Raw genomic sequence first — 15,055 nt, 5'->3', positions numbered from 1 at the left:
CTACATGAAACTGCTCACAACAAGGTCTGTGGATTATCTTGAGTAACCAGGTCATGATTTCTGGAAAGAGACATTGCTGTTGAGTTTTTCAAATGTTTTTTTGGCACTTTGAGCACCACAAACTGAGTGCCATCTAGTTCCATTATACTGGAGATAAGACAGACATCTCTACGGCTGATATCTCCAACACTCAGCAACTCACACCAAAACAATCTACACTGATAGATAGCACTACAGGGAAGAGGAAAAATATGTGTTTCTGATGTGGGGGTGAACTGTCCCTTTAATCTCAAAATACGTGCATCATGCCTTTGTGTTCAGTTTTGACTGAGTTAGCTGCGGTTTTTAAGGATAAAAAAGGAACTGCCTTTAACCTCACACAATATCTCTGCCTCAAGTTTCTCTCTCTGCCCCTATGATTTTGCGTTATCTCTCTATTCCATCTCAACAGTCGTTAGTATGTATCATAGGTCATGTTGTAACAGCAATCACTGGAGCAAAAAGTAGTTAAAGTCCCCTAAAATGAACTCTCATCGAGATACATGAGACGTGAAGTAATAGTTAATGTACCAGTGTGTTACTACTGCTAACAACAAAAGAAAAATCAATTAATGTGGGTATAGCAGACATTTGTAAGCAGGTTTTTTACACAGCACTTTCATTTTATTCCACTACAAAAAAGAGCCATCTCAAGAGCACCAGTAAAAGCAGAACAGCACCCAGTTCATCTCCGCCACAGACTGGACTGTTAGCCAAGCAAAGGAAGAAAGAAAAGAGTCCTTGTAGTCCCAGTGTCCACTTTGACATGCAGCAGAAACGCAACTGTACTGTAAAGCCTCTGCAGAAGCAAGACGATGCTGAGATCAGGTCTGGCAGTAAATTAAAAACCTAAAACAGCACATGGTGGAGGGAAGGAAACAAAAAGCTACTCTTCTCTACTGAGGAGAAAGAAAACAAAAATAATGTTTAAACTAGCTGAGCAACAAAACCACACCACGATGGGTAATAATAATAATACTCTTTAAAATATTTCAAAGGAAACAGACAGTAACTACCCAGAGGTGTGTGTGTGTGACCCGATCAGGAAATATACTATACACACAGTTACCTGGCTTACTTGTTTTGTTTTTTTGTAGAAATACAGTAGGCCGTACAATCATGAAATGGTGACCACACTCTCTTTTCGTCAGTCCAGCATGCATCTCTAGGTGAGCAGGACGTCGTACAATGACCGCGGATCGGCTGTAACAGTAGCTGGATGTGAATTCTTGAGTGGATGAAGGAAGCTTAGCTTTCATCGTCATGAAGAGCAGCTTGAGGCAGATTTCTGGAGTTAGTCGTAAAAACCCTAGCACTGTAAGAAACTAAAAACTGAAAAGTCATTTGACCCCCGAGAGTGACGTACCCTAATTCCTTTAAATAATAGCTATGAAAATCTCAACACAGGAAATGTTCCTTTACAATTCGCTGCTTATTACATTAATAATAATATTGAATCCCCATCCCGTGTACATTCAAGCATGGAAATCCAAAGTGTCTAAAAACCTCATGATGATTTATTCTCAGCCTACAAAGGTTTAAAGATTGTTCCGTTCAGAAAAGATAAATAAAAATGTGATTGTTTCCTCCAAAATGTGAAATCAAAAATGTCTTGACCTTTTTGTCTTCAAGTGGAAATGCATAGCAGGATAACTCGTCGCTCCTCCAGGGTTTATCATGTCGTCACACGTGGCTTTCGTAAAACACCTGGCAGGAAGGGGTCTTATTTGCGTCTGTCGGTTCGGGCGCAGCCTGGTCAGCGTCCTGCTCTCCCTCCGCCTCAGGCTGTTCCTGGCTGTTGGGAGGAGAGAGCGGCGGTGGGCAGGAGGGGGGAGGCAAGGAAGGTGTGGCTTCTGGCTGAGGCGGAGCTTCGATGCTGCAGTAACCGCCGACAGCAAGCTGCGGGTGGACCGACACCTGGATGGCGATGTGCTGCGGCTGCTCGTGAACTGAGGAGTTGTCTGAGTCAGCGGCGGGGGACTCGCTGCGCTCCCTCTCCCGCCCTCGCTCTCTCTCCCTCTCCTGCAGGATGGTGAAGACATCCCTCGCCCCGATGGCCCTGCTCGCCGTCTCACCTGCCTGCCTGAGGAAGGTGTGCCTCATCTCCTCCACCCCCACCACCTCCAGGATCTCCTCCATGAAGGTGCGGCAGTTCATGATGAGCGGCGGCAGCGGGATGCTGCGAGCCAGCTCCTCGATGTACCGCGCGAACTCCATGGTCTTGAACTGCGTCACCTTGGCGAGCTCCAGCGTCTTCGCCGAGGTGATGATGGGGATTCGCTTGGCGATCTCGAAGGCCTTCTGCAGCTTCTCGGCGCCCTCCGTGCGGAAGAATTCGTTGATGGCTTTCTCTGTCTTCTTCAGGTGGCTGCTCATCATGCAGAGGCGTGTGACGTTCAGGGCCATGATGATGGTGAAGGTCACCAGACACACCACCATGTAGTACACGCCCATGTCGCCATTAGTGAAGACCACTCGCAGCGTCACTGTGCAGTTGGTGCTGCCATGCACGTTGGACGCCATGCAGGTGTACTTTCCACGGTCTGCAAACTCGATGCTGGTGATGTTGAGGACGCCAGAGTCCAGCAGCCACCACTTGCCACCTACAGAGAGAGACGGAGAGTGGTCATGAATATGGCGAACACAAATCATTAAAGCTCCACCCCAGTGTATTTTGTATTTTATACTTAATGTTTTTCAGAGTCATTTCCTGACGATGCTGATTAGCCACAATGTCTGACAGATACTTTTTGACAGGTGATGACCAGCTGCTGTTGGACAACTTCTCCAACTCTATATGAACAAGCAGCACAAACACTTCGACCGCTCCGTTACTTGTAGTACCATGTGGTAAAAAAATTGGCCTCTGCCGACCTGCTTTTAAAAGCGTGATTACTCACTGGCACCACGTAACCCACTAAATATGCAGTTTTCCCACCAACTCACTCTGAGGTCAAAGTTTAAACCCTGAAATCCTCTTAATGCATCTGTTCCTCTGCCGTGTGATTCAACAGCACACACTCCTCTGCAGTGTTGCTGCAGCTGATGTTTGCTGCTTTCCAAGAGGAACGTGCTTACTCAGATTTGCTTACGCTGTACTTCTGCGCTGTTTTGCTTCCTTTTTTATAGAGTCTGACAGCTCGGCAGAACACAATGTTTTGCCACACATATTTATAAATCAATGAAAAGGAAAACAAGCGCTTCTGAGCCCAGTTTGTCAGCAGCAGTGTACACTATGATCTCATGTCTGAGCCTCCATCTGTGCTCATCTCAACCTCTGGCTCTGTAATGTAAAGCCACTTTATGTTCAGCGTGCGCCACGTTAATGTGTGATGTGTATTTATATCAGATTGTGAGTTGAGACGGCAGAGCAGCAGCGGCCACTTTATTATTCCTGCCTCGCCTTCAATATTTAAACAGGTGACGTGGCCGCTCTGTGTGCTGAGGTTTGAGTACTCAAAACAACAACCGTCTATTTACGTGCTGAATCATTTAGTTACACAAACATTACAACATATGTAATCATACTTCACAGTCACACCTGTCCATTTACAAACATAACCTTTGGAAAATGTTTCATAAAATGTAAAATGAGGCATAGGTTTATCGTTTTAATAGCTTTAAATGTACCGATCCGAGCGTGTGAACAGTTTGTGTGTGCAGCCTGGCTTTAGTATGTTGTGTGAAATCCCCAAAATCTTGTGTGTGATTTTTATTGGCCCTGATTATTTGCTCTGGTTATCAGCTCTTATCAAAGTCATGAGGTAGTTATTCTGACTGATAACCCCATCGACCTATATGGTGATGTGACGGCCTCTGTGCGCTTCAAAGGAATAGCTCGGCAATTTAGGAAATGCGCTTATTTGCTTTCTGGTGGAGGGTTAGATAAGAAGATTGATGCTACACACACGTCTGTCTGTCAAATATAAAGCTGGGGGCAGCAGATGGTTAGCTTAGCTTAGCTTAGCACAAAGACTGGAGATGGGGGAACAGCTAGTCTGCCGGCTCTTATCAGTGGTGACGAAACTGTTCAGAGCAAGTAACAGCCCCAAAATTTTATCTACAAGTGCACGTCACACACTGAGCGAGCCGCCTGTTAATGACGCTGTGGGCTAATGGGCATGTAGCTACTTCCATGTTTCAGATGATACGTCATGTTTGTAGTCGACCAATGAAGATGAGTTTACATATCACCTTGGGTTCGTCCTTCACCTTCTCAAAATGATCCCACACTTTGGATTTCCTGCCCAACATGTTATTAACCAGCCTGTGGAATAACCGCAGGTACCAGCCCTGGAAATTAATGTTACCATTTCCTGTGTATGTCCTTTCAAATTAAATTCCCACCTGATCCAATCATATAGGATAAGATTTTGACATGTTGCAGCTCCTAATAGAGTTTCACTCTTTAACAAAAAGGTCTATCTCTTTCATAATGTTGCCAGACACTTGTAATCACAATCTGAGCGGTGTCAGCGGCAAGCACATTTCACGTAGTGGACGTAGACTGACCGTACACTGGTACAAACACGCCCTGAGTGTTCATATCGCAGCCTGGCCACTGCTCTCCCTCAATACTGGACCAATTTCAAAAAACTGTTGTTCCCATTAGTCACACAGACACAAAAACATGGGAAAATAGGGTCCAAGTTAAAAAATACCCACGGCTCTTGAGTATGGTAGCGAATGCTTTGTTTGCCCCCTCAGTGTAAAAGGATGTGACGTTTTGTGGGCATTCTATAAATACCAACTGCATATGCAGACTTTCAAACTGGCTATTTCCCCTTGTTTTCAACCTTTATTCTAAGCTAAGCTAAAGGGGCTGCAGCTATACCTTTAGCAAAACAGCTCCTGATAAAAACTGTACACACAAGCTCTGTGTTGTGTCCTGACCTGGCCCTTCAAAGACGACTCCGAGGGCAGCATTTTATCCACAAGCAGCACAGTGTAGTGAATTCAGCTGCAACTCCTCCTCAACCTCTCGCTGTGTGAACTGCGTGGGAGTAAAGATGGACAGATATCACAGAAGGTGTCTGGTAATCTGTAGTCTGAAGTCTGAAAGAGGCCGTAACAACATTTCTGCCGCCTTCTGCCCTGCTAGCACGATCTTGTTCCCACACTGGGATCCTCTGGAGGAGATGAATGGGTGGTCAGGAAATGCAGCCTGGCCAACAACACCGCCCCGCCCATCCACCTCTTCATATGAGAGAGAGATGTCTAATTTTACCTCCACCAGCAGATCATGCGATTGATGTGCTGCCCGATACTACATGCAAGCTTGTAGGGAAAGAAAGAAGCAGCAACAGATAGACATCTACAGCCCCCCCTCCTTAATTATATTCCTCTGTGCAGCCCGGGGGAGAGGCTCTGTGATGGTGCAGACGCTGCTCTGGGTTTTTGGGCCGTAATAACAATGCTTCGCCTCCTCTCTGATGGCAGGTTTCAACAGGCCGGCTCAGAGGAAGCATCAAAACCACTCCTTACTCTGCGTTCCTTCTTCTACGAGGTGAGTCCCAGTGTTCAAAACACAGACGCCGGAGCCTCGGCTTGAATGAAAATCAGTAGTAAAAACTTTCTCAGTGATTTCCCTGATCTAATTGGCAAACGCCTGCTATCACGGCAACAAAATAATCACGGCTGCCAGACAAAATGTGCAATAAGTGAGCCAAGTTTCCCTGAGGAACTCAAGGCCGTCTGAAGAGAGACGTCTGCAGCATTTTTATCAGACCACAACCAGGACTAAAACACTGTACACAAAGTCTTCAGTTCCTGTCTTGTCTTTACACTCTTCCCTTTTACACCCTGAACATACACAATTACAAGCTGGGGGTCTTTGTTTTCACCAATAGTAATCCTCTTGTAACTGTGATGCCGTCACACACAAAGCATCCACACAGAAACTCTTTCCACTGGAACATAAGATGGCATTTCAGGACCTGAATTAACACGAATAAGCTCCGATAGCTGCTTTCATAAAAGGGCACAGCAGCCTTCATAAGACTCAACCAGAGACTGTGGCCATAACATTTTTAACATTTCTTCTTTTGTCCTGAGAGACACAGGTGGGGAAACACACCAGTGGTGTATGACATGCACTAAACACCTGCGAGCATTGTTTTCCCTCACACTCTGGCTGTGTCTGTATGTGCATCAAAGCATCAGGATACACCATGGTCCTACTTCCTGGTGTCCAAGCACATCAACGCCGCCAGAGAACCCAACATTTTTTCCACATATGTGAGTACCCTTGGTACATTATCTTCAGACCGTATACTGCATTAGGTGTTCCAGTAATGGCAATGACGTCAAACTCTAAATAAGAGGTCTGTTGCTAGGGGTAGGTGGTATGTATATATGGGCCTATAGACCAGACAGACAACCATTACAGTCTTGGCCATACTGTTTACACTGTGGTAGTGATCCTTTTAATATGTCTGGGAACAGTTTTGCAAATTAATTACCTAAACTGCTTTATAAGACTTTCATTTTTGAGTAATTATTCAATTTGATCAAGTTTCATCATTTATCAGTTATTTAACTTACTGGATTCATCAAAAACAGATATTCAGTCTGTTTTTTTAACTCATAAACAGCGCCTAAAATTGGTTTTCCAGAAACTATACAGTATCATAACATATACTGACAAGTAACATGTACAGTGGCAGAAGATTTTAACCAGTACAAACTATTTAAGGTATACTTCACAGGATTGTTCGTCACTGTTTTGGACACGCTCGCCAGCACAACTGAAAGTAAAAACCAACCCCAGATTCAAACTCGTTTGGCGTTTTGCCTCGCTATATTGGCATGTCTTCAGTGCTGTGTCTCTGGCACCTGGTCACTACCTTTATACACCGTCCCGGTGAGGTGCACACCCATGAACGTCCCAAACGCAGAAAAAAAAATAAAGAGCATCTGCAGATAAACTCATCACCACACACTTGTAGTAGGTCTTAAGTGATGATTCAGAGGGATTACTCCTGTATGAGTCAGTGCGTTGTTTTAGGAAAATCCTGCATAGTGTATCTTAAAATAGTTTGCAGGTTCTTCAAGCCTTTCCCAAAGCCAGAGGCTTCCAGCTTTCTGCATCAAAGACTACTGGCTTCTTCTATGACACCTGGAAATGTCACTGAGCAAGGCACCGAGCCAATACTACCTTTTAAGAGCGGATAAAATGGATGTGTGTTAACCAGAAAAGCATCTTGAGATCAAAAATCTCTCCTGACAGCTCGAAAACAAGCAATATAAAACACAAAATGAGCTTACTACAAGGAAAAGCCAAAAAGTATGTTTAAATATGCTGAAAGACAAAGGGGCAACTACACATGATTACAAAAACCAGCTAAATTACACCCTGCTCATGGCATGTAGATGATTCCCTACAAAAATCCTGCAACAGTGCTTTGAAACAGAAGAAAGGAACCTCAGTCGTCATTTGCTAAATAAAGGATGTGCTGCCTCTGTGACACCATTTCCTGGGGGAAACCCTGCAGTATGTCTACCAACTAATTTGCTCCAATTAAGGAATACATCTAAATGTCTGAGGTCTTATTCATAGTAAATAATAAACCTCAGACACTCTGTGCATATGCTGCTAATTAAATTATAACTGAGTGACGTGCAGTGGTGTTGACAAAGAGAACAGGAAACCAGGTTTAAAGTAACAGCACAATATGTCTCACCGTTCGCCTCCGTGTCCAGACGTTCACCATGGGAGTTGAACCACTGAACACTAGGGAATGGCTCTCCGGTGACATTGCAATCAATCAGCGCGCAGCTCCCCTCCCGGGCAATTATCTGGCTCACTTTAGTGAACACAACTGGGACAAACCCGCCTTCTGTCACGTTGCCGCTCTCTGTACGGTTTCCATCCGTGTCCACCGATAAGGCCCCGGTGGTGTTGGAGGCGATAAGGGATGCCAGGACCAGAGAAATGTATCCACCGGCCCAGTGCATTTTCTCAGACTGTCGGTGTGTCACCCGAGGGGGAAGAGACTCTGTCATTCCTCCTGAGTCTCCATCCAGCAGACTGGCTATCTCTTGATAGTGGAAGGCAATTTGGTATTCAGCTCTGTGACTTGTAACATCTCACTGGAAAACAAGAATGTGATTGGCGGGTATTAATCAGAGATAGTGCGGGACAAAACAAGCAGTGCCTGCTCAGGACTTGATGCACGGCGGCTGGAACAAGCCGATAAGGGAGCTGTTTTTAATAACAGCTCTGACATAAACACAGGGCTGCAACTAATGAATATTTTCAGAAAATTGTGCAGCATGCCCCTCATGATTTCCCACAGCTCAGGTTAAGTCTTCAAATTGCTTGTTTTGTGCAACAAAGAGCCCCAAACCAAAATATATTCAATTTATAATGATACAAAACAGTCCTCACATATTAGAAGCTAGAAGCTACTTGAAAATCTGACGTACACTATCAATTAATTGTCAAAATAGTTGCTGATTTCCTGTTGATATTAATGCATACTCCATCATATTAAGCTTTTTTTCTCCAAATGCATATAAATGTTGATCGCTGATTACTGATCAAGCATGCATACCAAAATCTGATGGTTGCAGCTTCACATATGACCTTGCTTTTCTCAATTTTGTCCTCTTATGAGTTAAATACTGTATTTTGGACACTATTATTGACAGTGTCCAGTGTTTATATAGACAATAATCTTTGTACCCATTTCCTTTCAGTCTCGCAGGGTTGTATGAGACTCATGGAAAAACAGCAGGTCTTTGTCAGCCATAAAAAAATAACTGGCAATTAGCCTGTACCATTTTACTACCATACACATCATATTATTGTTCATTTAGTGAGCTAACAGTACAAAGCACCAGCAATTAGTCGGGGGTCTCTTCAATGCAAAACAAGCTGATAATACGTGTTTGCAGCTGAAAGCGATTACATCATATGGAAATAATATTTCAAGATACACACAGGTGTTTGTTACTTGTAATAAATCAACAATAGACGATTAGTAACGTTAATTAGACAGGTATTACCCCCTGTGTTGTAAACAGCATCTCTTGGCTCAGTTAATATGAAAACAAAGCCACACTACAACATAACGGAGCTATGTGTGGGCTCTGTCTAACGTCTGGTTTGCTCCGTTGCCGCACATACAGCAGCCGAAGATGGCATTGTTTTACACTAAATGCGGGTCAATTAATAGCTTGTAACGGTGTAACAGTTAAATGTAAATGTGAGTGAATGTGTGAGAATGATTTTAAGATTTCGTAGCATCAAGCGGTGCCGTTCAAAACGCTAGACATACACGAAACAAGGGCGTGGGACGCGGCTATGTGCTGGACGGCGGTTTTATATCACGGGACGCTTCCAGAACGGTGCCGCTGCAAACTGCAAACAAGCGGTGGCTCTTTAACATATACAAAACGAAGACTAGTACGCGTGTGGCTGCGTTTTCTAGTAAATATATCCGTTGACAACAGTCGGTAAAAAACGTGTGAAGAACTGAATGTAAGCTGAGAAATGCAACAACGTTACCTCCTCACTAACGATCCAGCAAACGGCCAACTCAGCGTCGACGATAGCAGATTAAACGTTGACTAAACCCGACTAAATGTCACGTTTCACCGTTAATCAGAGTCATTTGCTATACTCACATCATGGTCTGCCGCACCGGAGACGAAGGTCCGTCGTTAGCTGTTTTTCCGGCATCTCCATCCTCCCCCTGCCGCCGGCCGTCCGCTATGTAACCACCAGCTCCTGTCTCTGAGCCTCAGTGCACACTGGGTGGAAACATCGCCAGTTGCTGGGGTTGTGTTGCCAGTGCAGGTGGGGCAACAAAATAAATAAACCCATTTCAATACAATGATTTTAGAGCATTTACATTATTCTAAAATAGTTACTACTGCACTAACATTCATCCATGGGAAAAGTCTATTTCAACAGGTAATACATTTAATTTGCTTTCTAAACAGGTAGTTAACATGTACTAAGTGACCACTGATGTTTTCACAGACTTCCTTTTCACTGTTATATCCTCACCCAGGTTTAAAGCTGCATTACTTGACATTATGGCCACTAGGGGGCAGCAGAGCAAGCCGTAAACACAAGGCATGATCACCTTTTAAAGGTTGTAGATCAACAGTGGGCCATAGGTGAGCATCCATGGTCCTCATCGCTGTGGTATGTACCAGGGATGTTCCTGGCGACTAATTTCCCAGGCGACTAATTGAAAATTGTAATTAGGACTATACGACCAGTCTAAAAAGAGGAAAACACAAATTAAGCACAATTGTTAAGCATTTGAGGCATTGTCCCCAAAAAATATTGTGTGCCTTAAGAACCCTTTAAAGTCTTTAATCACGATCTTCAACAACCATGTTGGATTTTAAATGCCGCTGAAGTACAAGACACTTTGCGCCGTGCGGTATGAATGTGAACATGAACATTCAGGCTCAACATATCCATGAATATCCTGATAATTTTACTTTCAACAAAGTTAAGTGGAAGCATATCTTGCGAGGTCATTGTCGTGATGAGCTGCGTTATCGGGTGGGATCACAGCATCTCTGGGTGAACGATGTCAATTTGGGCTGTGTGTGGCTAACACCACTAGTTGAATGTGGTCGCACATTGCTCCACTCGAATGATTATATGCCAGTTTTTTTTTCTGACACAGCCCACACCGTGCTGTTTTAAAACCCTAGTCAACTCGGAAAATTACCGTGGGGAGGGGGGCTGCTGTCTGACGGCTCTGTAGCACCCACTAGTGGTAGGCGGCCACATGACACTTAAGCGAGCTTGTACATGAATAAAACACTAATAGGTTTAACTGACTAATATTTCTGGTGCCGACTAGCAAGGGGGCGGACGTTTAATCGTATGTACTGCACCGTTGGCCCTTGTTGTCGCTAGTTGGCTTTTTTCCGCTGATTCAGCATGTTGAATAGAAGGCAGGGAAGAGAAACAGAAGTGAGGAACGTAAACAAAGAGCTAAAGTCGAGAGGGAGTGAGACCAAAACAAACTTGTTATATAAGGTAATACTGTTTTTCTTTAGCAATTGAGCTCATTAGCAGAAACGTTTCATGATGGTTTGTATTATTGTTCACTGGTGCAGAGTAAATATGCTTTGTTCTTTCAACATTGGATTGTGTTATTGATTTGCTAGCTGGCTAATATGCAGCAACAAAGTCGCTTGTTCATGCCACCTTTGTATTTTTACACAGAACCAAACAATGGCAGCATCAGGTCATATCCCAGCATCGCGGAATCAAAAGAGGCGTGATGGGCGTGACATGTAACACAACACCATTGGCCTCTAGTATGACATATAACAGACACATCAGCAGCACTTTATAAGCAATAATAATGGCATTAACATGGCAATAACAGTTATTTACTGTCCTTGTTATATGGCAGCTGATTTTGCTGGACCTCATTGCTTTGCAAGCATTGTCGGCCACTGTTCTTCATCTTTTAGTTAGCTGCTAACTGCCACCAGCAACTTTTTAAATCTCCCACAGTAGGTCACACGGAGGACAAAACATCACACCTGTGCTGCCAGCTGTTCCATTTTTACAGACATCATTTCAGCACTGTTACTCCTCCTGTTCCTGGCTCACAGGCGAGTCAACTCAAAGAACGGCCAGGTCGCATGATGGCACAATAGTCCCACCTTGAGTAGGCAGTGGAAAAGGGGCTTACAATTTAGGGGGATTTAGTGTCATCCAGTGGTGAAGATTGCAGATTGTTCAGCGGGTTTTTAGCGAGTGATTAAAACAAGTAAACAAGTAAAAACACTGAATAAAAATGTTTCATGTTACAAATCAGTGTTTCTCTTACATGGAACACAAATGGCCCTATCTAGAGCCAGTGTTTGGTTTGACCATTCTGAGCCACTGTACATGGTGGTGCAACATAGCAAACTCCATATATGAGGACCCACTTTCTATGTAGATATGAATGTCTCATTCTAAGGTAAAGAAAACACAACTGTTTTTACTGCAGGTGATTATATAGATTTAAAGTCAATCTCAACCCAACACTTATGGGAGGTAGTGTCAAGATTGAGGCTCATTAAAGCATTTTATGTTGTTCTGTCTGTTAATGTTCTGTATTTCTGCTCTGTGTTTGTGCAGCCTGGCCTTGACGCCTCCTTCAGGAGACAGCAGCAGGGTCTGGGCAGCTCTCCAGTTTGCTATCGACCAGTACAAAGACTGATGGGTTTGAAAACCTTCTCTACGTAAAGGTAAAGTACATTTAATTTTGTGGTGCGGTAAGTAGACCTCTCTGTGCACGTCTGCTTTAAGACACGGCACAGCGACAGGTAAATTGACTGTGGTGAAAACCCATTTCCCTCAGCGTTTATTATCATCTGAAGCTAACAGGCTGGACTATGAAAAGACACTAGAGGCAGACTGTAGTGTTGTGGAGAGCAGATGAAACAAAATAGGACCAGGGGCATGAAAGGCAGGAAGAAACAGCAAACATCCTGTTGAAACAAAACCATTCCTGGAAGAACTAAAGGCAGAACAAAAGCACCTCTAAATAAACACCAAGGCGGGGGATATCCAGGCTGTGCAGCGCAGGCTGTTTGTTTGTGTGCCAGGGTTGATAAGTGACTGACCTTGAAGCCACAGTTAAAGTCTGACATCGACACTGCTCCAAGGCCTCAGCAAGCAGTCAATAACCAAGTCAATAATGCTCCATTTGGGTGTAGAAATATGGATATTTAAAGAAATGTGTGTGTATGGTTGTGTTCATCAAACATTAGATTATATGCATCAACTGTTCCCTGAAGGGAAAATACAATTTGGTATTTTTAATGTTTCCATTTTGGGAGAAATTATCCTTTCTCTGAGCTAAATTTCATCAGATTTGGAGGTTAGTTTGCGACTTTGACTTTTTTAGTGCTCAGCAGCTGTAGTAACTAATTCTCTTTGCATTACAGTTTTACATGAAAGTAAGCAAAGCTGCCTGAGCAGGGGCGGAGCCAGACATTGGAAACATTTGTGGCGCAGCCCAAACCAAGGGGCGTCTGGTTGCATGCTTCCTGTGGAAATTTGTTTCCCTTCTATGGTAGCTACATGCACTGTTTTTCAAGCTATTTGAGTTAACAGAGTGCCTACAAGTCTGTATATCATCTGGGAAAAACATGATAGCCGCCAACTCTAAAAACACATATGCAAGAGGCAACATATCTGTCAGGTACACAGCTTGTACATCCAGAGATGCACCACACACAGGTACATGTCAGAGGAAGCCACATCAGGGGGACTCAAACGCTAATGAACAAAAGTAGGTTTCTGAGCGTGGACTTAAACGAGTTAATGTAGGGGCGGATCTGATTGAGAGGATGTTGCTGTTGCGCAGTTTGGAGGCAGACACATCAAAGGGACATTCACCCCCGAGCTTGAATCTGGGGTGTGGGAGCGCCAGGAGTCCCAGGTCAGCTGACCAGAGGGATGCTAGGGGGTAGAATAAGGGGTGAGGAGGTCTGTGATGTAGGATGGGTCCAGACCATTAAGGCATCCTGTAGGGGTGTCAAACATACAACTCAGGGGCATTAGATGACGAGACTAAGAGGTGACAGGTTTCAGGAAGAGCAAGTTGAACAATGAGCTGCCCACTTCCTGTAAAATTCTGCTTAGATAGAGTAGGGATTTGGCATAAATAACATCACTAACAGAGAAGTAACAGAACTTCTGCTCCATTGATTTGTTGGTCCAGTCAGAGACCGATTAAAAATGACTGTATTTGTACCTTAATTATTTAAATGAAGGTATTTTAGTCCATCTACACATATACAGATATTTTTGACAACAGATAATTTCCTCTACATTTTGGTCACATGTCAACACACAAACGCAGTTTTAGGTCACAGTGGTTTAAAGTCCACCAGCAATGTCAATTTTGGATAACACCCAGTCAAACCAGCAGATAATGGGACACTTTCCAGAGTGGGATTGCTGTAGATAAAGAATAAAAGGACAACTTTTGCATGTCCAGAACATCGCTCCTATGTTTAAGTGAGCTCCTGTGTCCTTATATCAAAGGTAAATCAGCGGTGATAAGATCTCCAGTCGATGTTTTGAAAAAAGGTGACATTAGCCTACACTTTAATACCTTTGTGACAAGGCCTTTGATATACTGCTGAAGACCGCAAACACCAGGTAGGGTTGAGTAGTTTTTCCGTTGTGGTTTGGACAAAGATATCTCGTAAAATGAGGATCATGTGGACAGAATTATTTTTAAAACAGAGGGGGAAAATATTTGTTTTCCAAACCATCTGTAAATGTGTACACAGGGCCTTAAAAACCTTAAAAAATTCAGGGCTTTTGAGAAAACATCTGGGGCCCTCAACTCTGCCCAAGTTGTTATTGTACACCAGTGGTTCCCAACCGGTGAGTCATGGTCCAAAAGAGGGTCGCATGTCCATTCTGAATGGACCGCAGGTCACTGGAAAATGTGTCAAGTTTGTGAAAAACACACTTTATTTTTAAGTACAATGAATTTCCGGCACAGAGCTTTTATTTTGAAGTGTTTTGTATTAAACTGTGTGGACTTTGAACTAATGACTAAGAAAGGAGAAATCTGCACCCCAGGGCCGGACCAGTTGGGAACCACTGCTGTAGACTGTACACCTTTAGGACTCCAGAATTGAACACTCTGACAGAGATCACTAACTGCTAATATTTTACTTCTTCAAAAGTTAAATTTAAAATGCAGGAGTTGGGAGACATAGTTAAAGAGGAGTATATTCACACAGCAATATACTGCAGTCTTCACAGTAAACAACTGTTACAAAAGCCTGATTTTAAGCCGACACTTTGACCCTGTTATGACGGTTTTGTCTTTACACAAACACCTCTGAGAGCTCCGTCACACTGCTCACTAAGTGCTACATATTAACACAGCAGGGAGAAAGTCTGTACAAAGGAAAAGAAAACAGTTTTCACCATCACACAGACTAGCTAGCTGTCAGCATGTGCTGTTATGTGATCACTAAGCATGAGGGTGTTTCTTCAGGTCATCAGGAAACA

The 15,055-nt window shown here is 43.6% G+C and overlaps 1 protein-coding gene across 2 annotated transcripts; it reads right to left on the bottom strand.

Annotated features, from left to right (window-relative positions):
* Positions 1 to 623: 623 nt before the first annotated feature.
* mfap3l (microfibril associated protein 3 like) lies at positions 624 to 9,896 on the bottom strand. 2 transcript variants are annotated; one of them, XM_049569511.1, is made up of 3 exons: positions 9,670 to 9,896; positions 7,722 to 8,130; positions 624 to 2,642 (listed from the first exon to the last, which is right to left on the bottom strand). In XM_049569511.1, exons 2-3 carry the CDS (start codon positions 8,041 to 8,043, stop codon positions 1,723 to 1,725), a joined length of 1,242 nt encoding a protein of 413 aa, XP_049425468.1. In that variant the 5' UTR covers positions 8,044 to 8,130; positions 9,670 to 9,896; the 3' UTR covers positions 624 to 1,722. The 2 variants fall into 2 exon arrangements, with proteins under 2 accessions (XP_049425468.1, XP_049425470.1); XM_049569513.1 differs by having other exon boundaries at positions 9,551 to 9,675.
* Between the last annotated feature and the right edge of the window lie 5,159 nt (positions 9,897 to 15,055).

This window comes from Epinephelus fuscoguttatus, linkage group LG23, assembly GCF_011397635.1.
Source record: "Epinephelus fuscoguttatus linkage group LG23, E.fuscoguttatus.final_Chr_v1".
Lineage (NCBI taxonomy): Eukaryota > Metazoa > Chordata > Actinopteri > Perciformes > Serranidae > Epinephelus > Epinephelus fuscoguttatus.
The sequence above is the reverse complement of the archived record's forward strand: the minus strand, read 5'-3'. Positions and strand labels throughout refer to the sequence as shown.

What these genes read in the sequence shown, in the direction of transcription:
- mfap3l (XM_049569511.1), bottom strand. Translation starts at nt 8,043, where the DNA reads ATGACAGAGTCTCTTCCCCCTCGGGTGACACACCGACAGTCTGAGAAA. An exon ending in TCTGGACACGGAGGCGAACG is followed by an intron (nt 2,643 to 7,721) that starts GTGAGACATATT and finishes CTCTCTCTGTAG; the next exon opens with GTGGCAAGTGGTGGCTGCTG.